The sequence below is a fragment of the Halyomorpha halys genome, unplaced genomic scaffold (genome assembly GCF_000696795.3).
Source record: "Halyomorpha halys isolate HHAL.00 unplaced genomic scaffold, Hhal_1.1 Scaffold2.1, whole genome shotgun sequence".
NCBI classification, from domain to species: domain Eukaryota; kingdom Metazoa; phylum Arthropoda; class Insecta; order Hemiptera; family Pentatomidae; genus Halyomorpha; species Halyomorpha halys.
The window spans coordinates 176020-188605 of record NW_027111560.1 but is presented as its reverse complement, the minus strand read 5'-3'; the positions used below and the strand labels follow the sequence as shown (position 1 = coordinate 188605).

General features: G+C 30.2%; 1 protein-coding gene across 3 annotated transcripts in view; it reads right to left on the bottom strand.

Annotated features, from left to right (window-relative positions):
* Nucleotides 1-12586, bottom strand: part of LOC106681805 (ATP-binding cassette sub-family C member 10) — a 46764-nt gene that overhangs the window by 3248 nt on the left and 30930 nt on the right. For all 3 annotated transcript variants that reach the window (XR_001343316.3, XR_010843987.1, XM_014422357.3), the window contains exons 14-23: nt 11337-11489; nt 10250-10432; nt 7512-7675; nt 7293-7425; nt 6907-7117; nt 5972-6141; nt 5405-5639; nt 4988-5179; nt 4316-4553; nt 3094-3233 (exon numbers count right to left, since the gene is read on the bottom strand). Coding sequence is in view for 1 of the 3 variants with exons in the window: in XM_014422357.3 (XP_014277843.1) it covers nt 3094-3233; nt 4316-4553; nt 4988-5179; nt 5405-5639; nt 5972-6141; nt 6907-7117; nt 7293-7425; nt 7512-7675; nt 10250-10432; nt 11337-11489 (1819 nt within the window). In the remaining 2 variants the exon portion in view is untranslated. The remainder of the gene's footprint in view (nt 1-3093; nt 3234-4315; nt 4554-4987; nt 5180-5404; nt 5640-5971; nt 6142-6906; nt 7118-7292; nt 7426-7511; nt 7676-10249; nt 10433-11336; nt 11490-12586) is intronic.

Below are 12586 nucleotides of genomic sequence, written 5' to 3'. Positions count from 1 at the left end.
AAAGTATAAAATAATGGGATACAATGTGTGTAAGTAATTAAGAAACAAAATATACCAAATGAGCGGGGATACAGAAAAGTGTAAAATATAATAGAAAATTAATAATAAAGTAATAATTCATGTTATACCCCTGTTATTTTACACTTATGTTTTTTCTTTTTTGTAACTATAGTGTTTGCATCTTTTTTAGCCCTGACGAAGCCCTGCAACGTGGGGCGAAACGTTGGCTCAATAAAATAGTATAATTATCTACTATTTGAGTTTTTTTTGACCGCACGCGGACCATATTCCATTCTCTTATTCGCTTTTCTAGACACTATATTTTTTAGCTGATTAATTTTTTACTCATTTTTTTTTTTTATGTCTTTTATCCATTGTAAGATATATTCAGTTTTCTTTCCTGGCCATTGTATCAAAAATATTATAAATTTCATTATGTTGTTTTAATCATGAGAGGATAGTTGACCATGGATAATATATATATGAGAAGATGGTTGAGGGGTGCGGTCAGAATATTCTGACTGCTGCCCCCCCTCCTCTCCCACCATCTTCTCATCATATATTGTTTTAATTTTTTTTTATTATTTTTCGCTTCACACAAGACTGAAAACATAGGAAACTGCATGTCAATTCCGACTATTACAATATTTACTAGACAAATGGTCAAGTAGGAAAGCCAACAAAGCCTTTGGACATATCCATACGCTATAGTGCTGGATCTAATAATGCCCATCAACAAATCCATGACCCCAGCGGAAGAACTAAGGACTGTGGCATTGGCCACTATACCCGAGCGCTACCCTGAGCCAGAATGGATCCATGTATACACCGACGGGTCAGCTACAGAGGCAAATAAAAATGCGGGTGCAGGTGTCTATAGTGGCCTTTTCCAACGCTACTAATTTTGATGGAGAAGTAGCTGCAATTACTTTAGCTCTAGAAAAGATTACTCACGCCTGCGCAAAGAAGATAGTTCTTCTGTCGGATTCTAGGGCAGCACTGCTGGCAATAGCGTCTGAACATCCCTCAACTAACGCTAGAATTCTCGCATGCCGGAAATCCATAGAATGTAAAAGAGAAATACTTAAAGTATTGGTAATGTAGTGGATTCCAGCCCATTGCGGTATACCTGGGAATGAGGAGGCGGATTGACTTGCACGGTTAGGAGCTAGCCAACCACAGCCGCTTCTCCCTATCACCATGGACATGGCGAAAGAAATGGCCCGAAGCCCCATCACTGAAAGAGCAGAGGAAAGGAGTAGAGAGAATGTGGGGGCAAGAACTGGGCGCCATTGCTAGATCCTAAGAGGCGCCCTCCATTAACTTTACCAAGAGCGGTGTCAGTGGCATGCTTCAGGTTGGCTACTGGACATGACTATTTGCGGCACCACCTGAAGAGAATATGAGTGACTGAATCTTCGGACTGTGTCCAGTGTGGAGTTGACTACAGACGGGAGTTATCGGCAGAGCTAAATTATACTGGGCTGTACGAAATAGAATGGCAGAAATGCCTCCTTTGGCGTAGTAAAAAAAAAAAAAAAGACAAATGGTCCAAACTTTCAATCCATTACAAAAGACTGATCAATATGACTATAATAAGGCCTATCTGGACATACGAAGTTGAGCTTTGGGGCTCCGATAAACCTTTAAATTTCTCTCTTATCCAATCCTCACAATCCAGAATTCTTCATAAAATCCTCAATGCTCCTAACTTTGTCAACATTAAAATCATCCATAAAGACCTTAATGTTCCATATGGTACTGATCTATCCCAAACCAGATATCAATCCTTCCATTATAAACTTCCTAACCACCCAATCCTACTAGTTTCTAACCTTACTCTTTCATTCCTGATAATCCTCCGAAATGCCTGAAAATAAAATGGCCTCGAGATCTTCTAATGTAGAAATATTATTAGAGTGCTACCAATGGGAAGTTTCTCTACATGCCTTTATCACTCCATTATGATCTTACATCAAATTTACTAGATGTATTTTTATGTAAATGCAGTTGTAAATATCAATAAATAAAAAAAATCATTACTCTAAAATAAACAACATGGCGATATTCAACTTTTGTCACAACTTACTCATATAGAATATAATAAAAGAAAAGAATAAAAATATCTTTTTGCTTTCGAATACGTTATTTGTTTAGTGTCCAATTCCCCCACTCTCCTACCCTGTTGATACCTTGTATCTGCCTCAAGTTCTTTTGGTTTCCTTCTTCAGAAAGGTGGATTTCCTATTTTTTTCATCATTTAAATTTTTTTAAACCTTTATTGTATTCATATTTCTCTTCTTTTAGGGTGTACTGTATTTTTATATTTCTCTTTTATCTTCTTTTTTATTTGTTATTTTTTCCATTTTCATTGATTATCTAATACTTTTTTTTAAATTCTGGTTTATTTACTTTAATTCACGTTGTTCATGTTTACATAAATTATCACATATTTGAAATCATATTTAGCCATACTTTAGTTTACTTTTATTTCATGTTATCTATTCCTTTACTTTATTACTTTGTTTTAGATGCTTGTATCTTTTGTAAACCTGGTGAAGGCCTACAATGTAGGATGAAACATTGCTTCACATTAAATAGTTTAATAACTATTTGAGTTTTATTTCACTTTCCACAGACCATCTTCCTTTTATATATATTTAATACTTCGGATATATAGTTGTGCCACTTTTATTCTAAACTAGACAACATGGTGATACACCATGTTTGACACAACTTGCTCATATAGATTAGAATACAAAAAAAGCTTTCTTCTAGGTTAAAGTCTTTTAATAATAACTGAATAATAGATAAAATAAAATATTATTGATGTATAACAATAATTAGATAACCAGAAAAAATCAAGTATAAACATGTAAAATATACTTACTACCAAAACAAAAAGTAAAACTTAATAAAAAGAATAGTATATTTCAAAAGATCTACATACAAAAATGTGAAGCTGATATAAGCACAATTGAGAGTGTGTTGTAATTTAGTAAAAATGAAACCATGTAGCACGCACATACATGTATTGACTTTTGGCTAAACATTAATTTTATTATATAAAAATAAAAAGTAATGTTCACTAACCTATGGCTATCTAGAATGGTTCGCACTCTGTGAGCAATTGTAATAACAGTACTATGCTTAAAATTATTTCTTATCATTTGCTGTATAACCCTGTCAGTTGCTTCGTCGACATTAGCAGTGGCTTCGTCAATGCATAAGATCTGAAATAATCGTTTATTTATAAAAATCTGATAGAATAATTTATTTATAAGTATATTATAATTTATACAAATTCAAATAGCAATGACTAACTGATCAACTATCCAATATTTGTATTTGGAATTAATAAGTGTAAAGTATAAGTTTGGATTTCCCATATTTTGAAAATTTGGATTAAAAAAAATTCAAACACTGAATGCAGATTCCGTAATTAAATTTGTTACTTTAAACCAGCTGTTTTAAGTAACAAATTTAACCACTTATATATTTATTGCTTTTATTTAAATGTACTTTTTTATATATATTTAAAATGTTTATTATTTGTTACACTGAGAGAGAATTAGATGTAGACATATAGGTAAATAATAGAAGAGGGATAAAAATGAACAATATTATAAAAAAAAGTAAAAGAAATGAAAAAAAATATCTACAGGATAGCACCCTATTCTAACCATGATGGGAAGTCAAGTTTTCATTTCACAAAACTGCCATATAAATAAAAGTAAACTCCCCAGGTCAGATTTGAACTGGCACCACTGTAGTCACGAGGCAGTCAAAGTTGGTGTTTCAACTCACTCGGCTACAGACAGTCCCACACATTCTCGACCATCTTCTCATATTAATAAACACCTCATTAAAGCACCTTTAATTTTGTTTATTTGAAATAATTAACCATCTCCCAAGATTATTAGTTAAGAAAACTGGATAAATATAAACTATAAAAAAAATTTTCAGGTTGAAAACAATTTTATGGAAATAAGAGTAGTAATTTAGGCATGTAATGTACGATTAAAAAGTCAAGGATTTTAAAATTGATACTAACATATAAAGTTGTAGAAAGTTAATGAGGGTGATAAAAAAGTCATGAATGAATTTAACTTACACACAAATGTTTTAAGTTTCCATGGTTTTCAATTCAATCAATAATTATTTTTATTTACGAACACCATATATATTATTTCTGTTGGAAGGATCTCCTTTTCAGATGAAATACTGAACCACTTAACAAAAGGAAGTTTTAAAAAAAAAAACTATAAAATAGTAGCCAATACTAATTTGATAATAAGAAAAGTCAAAAATGTACCTTAGCATTGTGAAGCAGTGCCCTGGCAAGGCATAACAGCTGTAACTGGCCAGATGAAAGAGAACCCTTCTTTAAGGTTATCATCAGACCACCAAGATTCCTTATTGCTGTTGTCAAGTTAGCTTTTCCGAGAACATCCCAAAGCTCGCCATCGTTATGATGGTCCCAAGGATCCAGATTTGATCGTACGCTGCCACTGAATATGAATGGATCTTGTGGTATGACTCCCATTCGAGACCTGAAGTTATACAAGTAATAAATACCAACTGAAATATAAAGAATAGAGCAAATCTCATAAACAGTCTAGAAATGGATTAATTCTTTTCTTAATTAAAAAGTAAAGATTATCCTGATATTTCTGGATTGGTAATTTTGTTTATAGCAACTGATTACAATTTTTTGGTCTAGGAACTTAAACCGTATTCTAGAAATAAGACTGGGAAAATTGATAATGATAAAGTGGCAAATCCACCTTTTATACTGAAGTGATTTAACCTGGGCAACTCTTTGGTGGGCAGGTAGTGGGACAACAAGAAAGTAATATTTACCTCCATCTAAGCTTAGAGGTTAACACAGCCGTAATCCAAATGGTAAGATCAATTTATTATCTAATTTGCTAAAATACTTACATAACTAGACACAACTTCCTCTTAAAAATAAAAAAATATTTACCTAAGTTCTCTGAGTGAAATCAGTTTGATATTGACAGTATCTATGGTGATGGATCCCTCGGAGAGCTCGCAAAGCCTGAACAGAGCTGCAATGAGAGAAGATTTTCCTGCACCAGTTCTTCCAATAACTCCTATTCGCTCAGCTGGGAAGGTTGTGAAATTTACATTGGTCAAGGAATATGGAAGATGACTCCTGTAAATTATTAAAATATAAATTTATAATCATGATATATACATATTTTTTTTTTTTTAAAGGAAGCAAGAAAACAAATACTTTAGTTAGGAAAGAATTGAAGAGTAATAATTTTCGAATCGAGGAAAATATTGACATGTTAATAGGCCTTATAATCCATCTTCTCACAAAAAAAAAAATTATTTTTTTATTTTTATAGCTAAGTAAATGATAAAATGTGCATACCGATATCTGAAAAAAACGTTATTAAAGGATATAACACCCTGTGAAGGCCAGCCAAATGGTACAGCGATAGAATACTTCTGTTCTTCGATTTCAAAAGTCTCATCTGTTTCTGGAGAATATTGATTAACCCTCTCGACTGAAATCATTTCTCTTTCAGTTTCCGTAAACGCATTCACGATTCCTCCAAGAGAAACTGTAAGCCCAAGGGCATAAGATATAGCTAGACCAATGAGTCCTGTAAAAAAAAAAAATAATAATAATGATTTTAAGAAAAATATAATAGGTTGAGACCTTATATATTGAGGATATACAGTTTTGGTTTACTTATGCATATGCAGATAAATAGCCCAAGAACAGAGGTAATTATTTATAAACTAATGTACTAATGGATTCAGACCTCTAATAAATACTCTGAGACAACTTTACCACATCTGATTAATTTTTTTCTCTTTATAATACGATTTAAAGATAATATTGCTATTTTTCTTTTTTCTTATAGGTGATTACCTTCCATTTAATTATTTAAATTAATTTTATATATTAACATAATCCTATAAAAATACTAACCTGCATCAGCTAAATCGAGATGATGTTGAAGAACTGCTAAGAAGGCAACGCTAGTGAGCATCGTTACTCCGATCAGCTGCAGCCTAAGACCTAGCCATTGGGAAGCTGCACTACTGCTCAGCTGTGCTTTTTGATTGCATTCCAAGTAACAGCCGTTATCATGTTTGAATCTATGAAATAACAGTACAATGAATTAGGCAAAACAAAAAATAGAAATTTGGTGTGTCCACTCAAAAGACCCTCTGAGTAAAAAATTCAATAAAAAATTGTTTATTATATCTATGTTAATATAGGTCTACTTAATATTTTGTTTATTTAAATTTATCTTTGTATGTGAAGAATTAGCAAGAAAGCTTACTTTAAAAATTTATAAAGGAAAAATGAGACAAACCTATTACTCCAAGAGAGGGAAAATCTAGCAATATTTAAAATGTAAAGACCACTAATTTGAAAAAGTAGTCAGATTTAAGAATTATCATGAAAAGTAAAAATTCACTATAAAAAGATAGAATAATTTTAAAAATACTGTACAGGACAGATAAACAATTTAAAAAAAAAGAAGAGATAAATAGAGAATGAGGGATACCATAGAAAGATTTACATGATTTTTAAGAAATCGGAAAGGTTTAACTATATTTTCCAAAAAAACATATGTGTAGTAATCTGTTGATATAAATGAATATAGGTTGAATTATCATACCAAGAAATAATATTCATGGAAATTTTAAGTTACAGAATCTTCCTAACCTCTGAATTTGAGTTGAGTCCAAGGATCAGTTCTATGATAAATTTTGTTTCAAGTTATGGAGTTTTGTATTAAAGTTTAGAAGTTCAATATATCTATAAATGTATGGGGGGACAGGATTGACCTCAAAATATTGAGTTTTTCGGCTCAATAGTTTCAAATTATAGTTTTTACAGTTATTATACAATACCTAGATGCAGCTTTAAATGCTCTGATGGTTACCAAGCCTTGTAAAGTATCGTTATAATGAGTATACATTGGGGAAAGGCTCATGCTGCTCAAACGCTTCAACTCTCTTGAGGTTAGCCGATAATGGTTCTGTAGCCAATGATAAACGGGGATCAGCGGAGCCAAGGCGAGCCATACCCAAGGTAAACCATAAATAGTAACAAATATCATTCCTAAGGAGAAAAAAAAATAGAACATATTTCAGTTAAAACGCAAAGACAAATGAAGCGAAGCCTATGCTAGTAATATATAATCTAACATAGTAAATATCAGTACAATTAATTAGATTCAGTGGTACAAAAACTAAACATATTAAATGGTAAATAAATAAATCAATCATTAACTTACCTATAACACCAAAAAACTGAGCTAATAAAATATTCAAAATAAACGGCAAGGAATCATCAATAGTATAAATATCAGAAGAAAATCTGTTTAAAATTCTACCGACTGGAGTAATATCAAAAAAATAAGTTCTAGCCTAAAAATTAACAGATAAATAAACATTAATAAGATGAAAATAATTTATTTTTATTTAAAACAAAGACAGTAAAAATTAATTCTCACTCTAATAACAGCTTGTAAGAGTGAATCATGTAATTTCCTTGCTGCTCTAAGACCGCCATAAGCAAATAAGAAAGCTCGAGCGAGCGTGAATAATGAATTAGCACCAGCTAACGAGCAGTAAACAATCAGGTAATAAGTTGTATGGTCCTGGAAATATTCTCCTTCTACAAAAAGAAAATAAATTCAGTAATTTATATTTTTTTTAAAATGCTAACTTGGAAAGAGGAACTTGAGCAAATATAGACAACAAACAATAAAAAATAATAAACATAATTTAAAGCGATGGTATTTTTCTATATGGTAGTGTACAGAATGTAAAATCCAGTAACTAGCATATTACTAACTGTTATGATCCAGAAGAAGGGTGGCATGCATATATTTTAAATATTTATGACTTGCATTATTATATATTCATTACTTTTTCACATCTAGTTATTACTTTTTTATGGATATTTATTACTGTTTTTATCTAATATATTTTATATATATTTACTACTTTTTAATTTCATATTTATTATCTGAATTTAAATTTATGCATAATGTAGTTGTTATATCCTTGTAGTTAATTGTTGTTTTTTTTTTTTAGTTTTTAATCAAATAGTATTCAATATATAGAATCTATAGTACTAAAATATAGAAATAAAAAAACGATAAAACAAAAAAAATTATATATTATAATTTTACTCTATCTATTCTAGTTTTTAATCTCAGTAATTAATCCAAATAATGTTATAAGTACATCATGCATATGAAATATTAATTTAATATACTACATTATAATTTTTTATAAACTACATTAAAATTATATACTAATTCTCAAGTATCAATTTATTCTTCCTAGATCGCCTTACCTGGAATCACCATATCACCATCAAACTAACTCAAACTTATGCAAGGTTAGCAATGCTATATCCTATCCTAAACAGAAATTCCAAACTAAAACCAGAAACAACTGTTCTTATATTTAAAACAATCCTCAGGCCACTGCTGATGTACGGCATCCTTCACGAAAAGGAAAAAACTACAATCTTTTCAAAATAAAGTCCTAAGAATCGCAGTTAATGCTCCTTGGTTCATAAGAAATTGCCAATTGCATCGCGAATTACAAATGGAGTCAATAGAGGATTATATCAAAAAACAGTTCATGAAGTTCCACTCCCATTCGCCGACAGTTAAAGGAGCAGTGACCTACAACCTGGGAAACCCAACCTCAACCCGAAGACTGAAGCCCAGACTGATGCAGGACATTCTTTTATAAATTTTTAAGAACTATAAAATTAATTCATAGTCACACTACCTCTATTGACTTATTATTATTATTCATTTTATTTATTCATTATTTTTTTTTTCTCTCTTTTCTTCTCTCTTCCCTTTTTCAAATTAAATTGTTTTTTTTTACTATTAGAAGACAATTGTTTGTTTTATTTAAGTGTACCAATTTCATTATTTTTTGTTATTAATTTTACTTTCCTCTTTTATTAAGAAGCATTATTCTTATCTATTTATTTTATTATTATTTTTTTTCTTTTTATAAGAACATTTTATATAGTTAGGGGTGTCATTTGTATGACTATACCCCCTCATAATCAACTGTTAAAAAATATATATAATATAAGTTATATCAACCATGTAAGGCCCACCAGGCCGATCTGGTATAAAAATAATAATTTATTCTTATTTCCTGACAAGATAACTAAGTTAAATTAATTCTCCTTTCAATGTTTTAGACAGTATGTAGTATCACCTTGTCAAAAAAAAGGGGAAAAAATAGACTAAAAACAAATATAGAAAAAAATTGTGTATTACTATTATAAATTTACAATAATATGTCTCTACATTATAGGAACTTGAAAAAAAGTAAGTACGCTGTGTATTTATCAACCCAATACAGTTGGACAGTACAACTTTTTTGTATAAATGTAAGAAGATGGTCAGGGTTGCGGTCAAAAAAGAACAAATAGTTTATAACCATTTAACGTCTGACGTTTCGCCCCACTTTGCACGGCTTCATCAGGGCTGTTCAAAGCGATAGGTTGAACAGAAATTGATTAAGCTAAACAGACATAGATTAAACAGAAATTTTTGCATAAAGTTTTTCTCTTTCCCATATTCTGTATTATTTATTCTATTATTATTTTTAATTTAGTATTGCCTTTATTTTTAATTTATTAGTTTTATGAAATCATAATTATTAATTTTAATTTATCATTATCATTATATTTCTATGATTATATTTTTGAAGAATTCTAAATTATATTCTGTATATTATCCCCACTGTTACTTTATCATCATTTGAAATTTATTTTTATTACAACTACTAGTTTAATTACCTTAATGTTAACCTCGATGCCAAAAGTTTCAAATCGTTTAAACGTTAGTAACTATAGCAGTCTCTACATAATCTGACTAATAAGAATGATATTTTAAACATATTCTGTATTTTATGTTTGTTATTTTTGTAACGACTCATAGATGTTGCCATTATTAGATTGTACCTCAATTGTTATGCTTTGATAAATGATACTAAAAATACATAATTATTAATATTTCATTTCCTATAACATTCTAAGATGGGAGCAGCAAGAGAAAGTAAAATGCCAGAGATGAGAAAGGTACAGTATAAGGTGGCTATTTTATTTTAATATTCAAATGAAAGCATTTTAAAAAAAAAAAAAAAATTAGAATAACCATTAAAATAATGAATTTATAGATTTGGCTAAAATAACAGCCTTCCTTACCTTCTATTGAGCTAACAGTAGTAATATTTGTAGTATTAGAAAGACTGGATACCCAAATCGAAAGCCATAAATCAACAACATTCCTAGTTCCTTGCATCAAGGCCATCGACAGTAGAATTGAAAGCATCACTAAGATACCCATCGATGAGAAGTATTTCAAATAAACTTTCATCTCAATATTGCCTGAAAAATATTTAAATAGAGAACCCATTCTCAACATAAACTTGAATTACAAGATATTGTTTGTAATGAGTGATTACACAGTTTATTTCATAAGCTCTGACCAAACATAAATGGTTGATATTGAGTGGACTGTTTAGGTGCAGTAAGTGCTAATATAAGCTGGCTCATGATAGCTGGGGGTACTATACTTGAAACATATTACGTAATTTTGAAATCTGACCAGTAAAGTAAGGCCATCATACCTGAAGCTGCACAGTAGGATTGAAGATTGATTTTGGAAGGAAATTGGATGGAAAGATGATGCTAAAAGCAGTTGCAATGTCCGGTGACATGAGAATATGTTTTCAAGGCAAGCATCCAGAAGAGAGCGTTCTTCTAAGTCAGGAGGTTAAAGTCGACCTTAGATAAGGGAGAAAAGGGAGGAGCGAAAATGGCACAAAATTTAATTTAAAAACCAAAAAATAACTAAATCTCAGGATGAAATAAATGAAAAGCGGAAAATAGTTGTTCCAAACAAAGAATAGAACTAGAGTCTTTAAACCATGAGAGCTCTTAAAAATATTCCTGCTCTTATATAAGATATGCTCTTTTTGAGTAAATAGTATATTTTGATGTATTAAGGGTTTTTAATATGTTTTATTTTTTGTATCATTTTAATATTCATTTGTTTTGTTTATCCAAAAAGCAAACTAACCAAGTTTCATTGTTTATAATAACTTCGTGATACAAAACAAAACCAAGATGGCGGTATGTTGAATCAAGGCCACGTTTATATATATATATATATATATTTATATATCACTATGGTACATAAAACAACACCTTGCAGGTGAAAAAAATTCAAGAATTATTACAATAATAAAACAAACACTAGGGTCCATAAAGCATAAAATATAAATTTTACCACTATATTTGTGTTCTTCGAGAAGAACGCTGTCCATTGAAGATGATTTTTTAAGATCACTATTTGCTTCTTTTCTAGAAGAAGGTTCTGAAATTTCTAATTCCTCATCAGTCAACAGTTCCAAATAATTTGGTAAAATTTCAGATGGAGGTCCTAGAAAAAAAAAAACAATTATTCAAGACAAAGAATCTGGTGAGATGCGCATCACACAACTTCCACTCACCGCCATGAAATAGGTCCCCAAATTTTGTGGAGATTATTAGGCTTGTGTTGAAATTATCACTATCTTTGTTATTTCCAAAAAAAAAATCTAAAGACCAGGCGACCAGACAAAGTGAAAATTATCAACAAAAATTTTTAATTTTATTTTGCTATAAACATTTGTATTTTAGGACTATAAAAGTATCAAAACAGTAGAAGAAAACTATTTATTATTTAGCAACATTTAAAGTAGGGCAAAATGTTGGTTAACAATAAATATCTTTCTTCTACTATTTTTATACCTTTATTGACCGCCACCCGGGCTATCTTCCCACAATCTACTTCATACGGTCAACTATCTTCTTCCAATAATAATCTATTTAATTATTTAAAATGTCTAAACAAATGTTCTAAGCGATGCAAAAATGTAATATACACAAAGATTAAAGAGAATTGAGATAAGAGTATTTTAGATTGCGCAACCAGAGAAGTGTGGAAAGCTATGGAGCAGCTGGTTTATAATGATTTTTTCTTATCCAATAAGTATAAAAAGTTTTTTAATATTTACAAAAATCAAAAATTTTATCTATTTAAGATCAAAACCTTTCTACCTCTGATGAATGATAAGTCTGATGATAGTGTATATGAAAAAATAAATAAGTGAATAACTACCTTCTTTCAATATGAATCAACAAACACGGGGCAACCAAAATATAAATTTTGTTCCTCCCAGGAATACAACAGTTTAAAAAAAAAACCAGGAAGATCAAGTGGTTTTGACTTTTCCCATTGGAAATGGATATTTCTATTTTTCCTTTTTTCTCTTTTATTTATTCATAAAATTCTTTATATATGTATATATAGTTGACCGTAAAAATTTAAACATAAGAACATGGTCAGGATTGCGGTCAAAAAAAGAACAAATAGTTTAAAACTATTTTAATGTCTGACGTTTCGCCCCACTTTGCAGGGCTTCATCAGGGCTAAAAAGATACAAAAAAAAAACACTGAGAATATTACAACAATAAGGTAATTTGAGCTAGGATAAA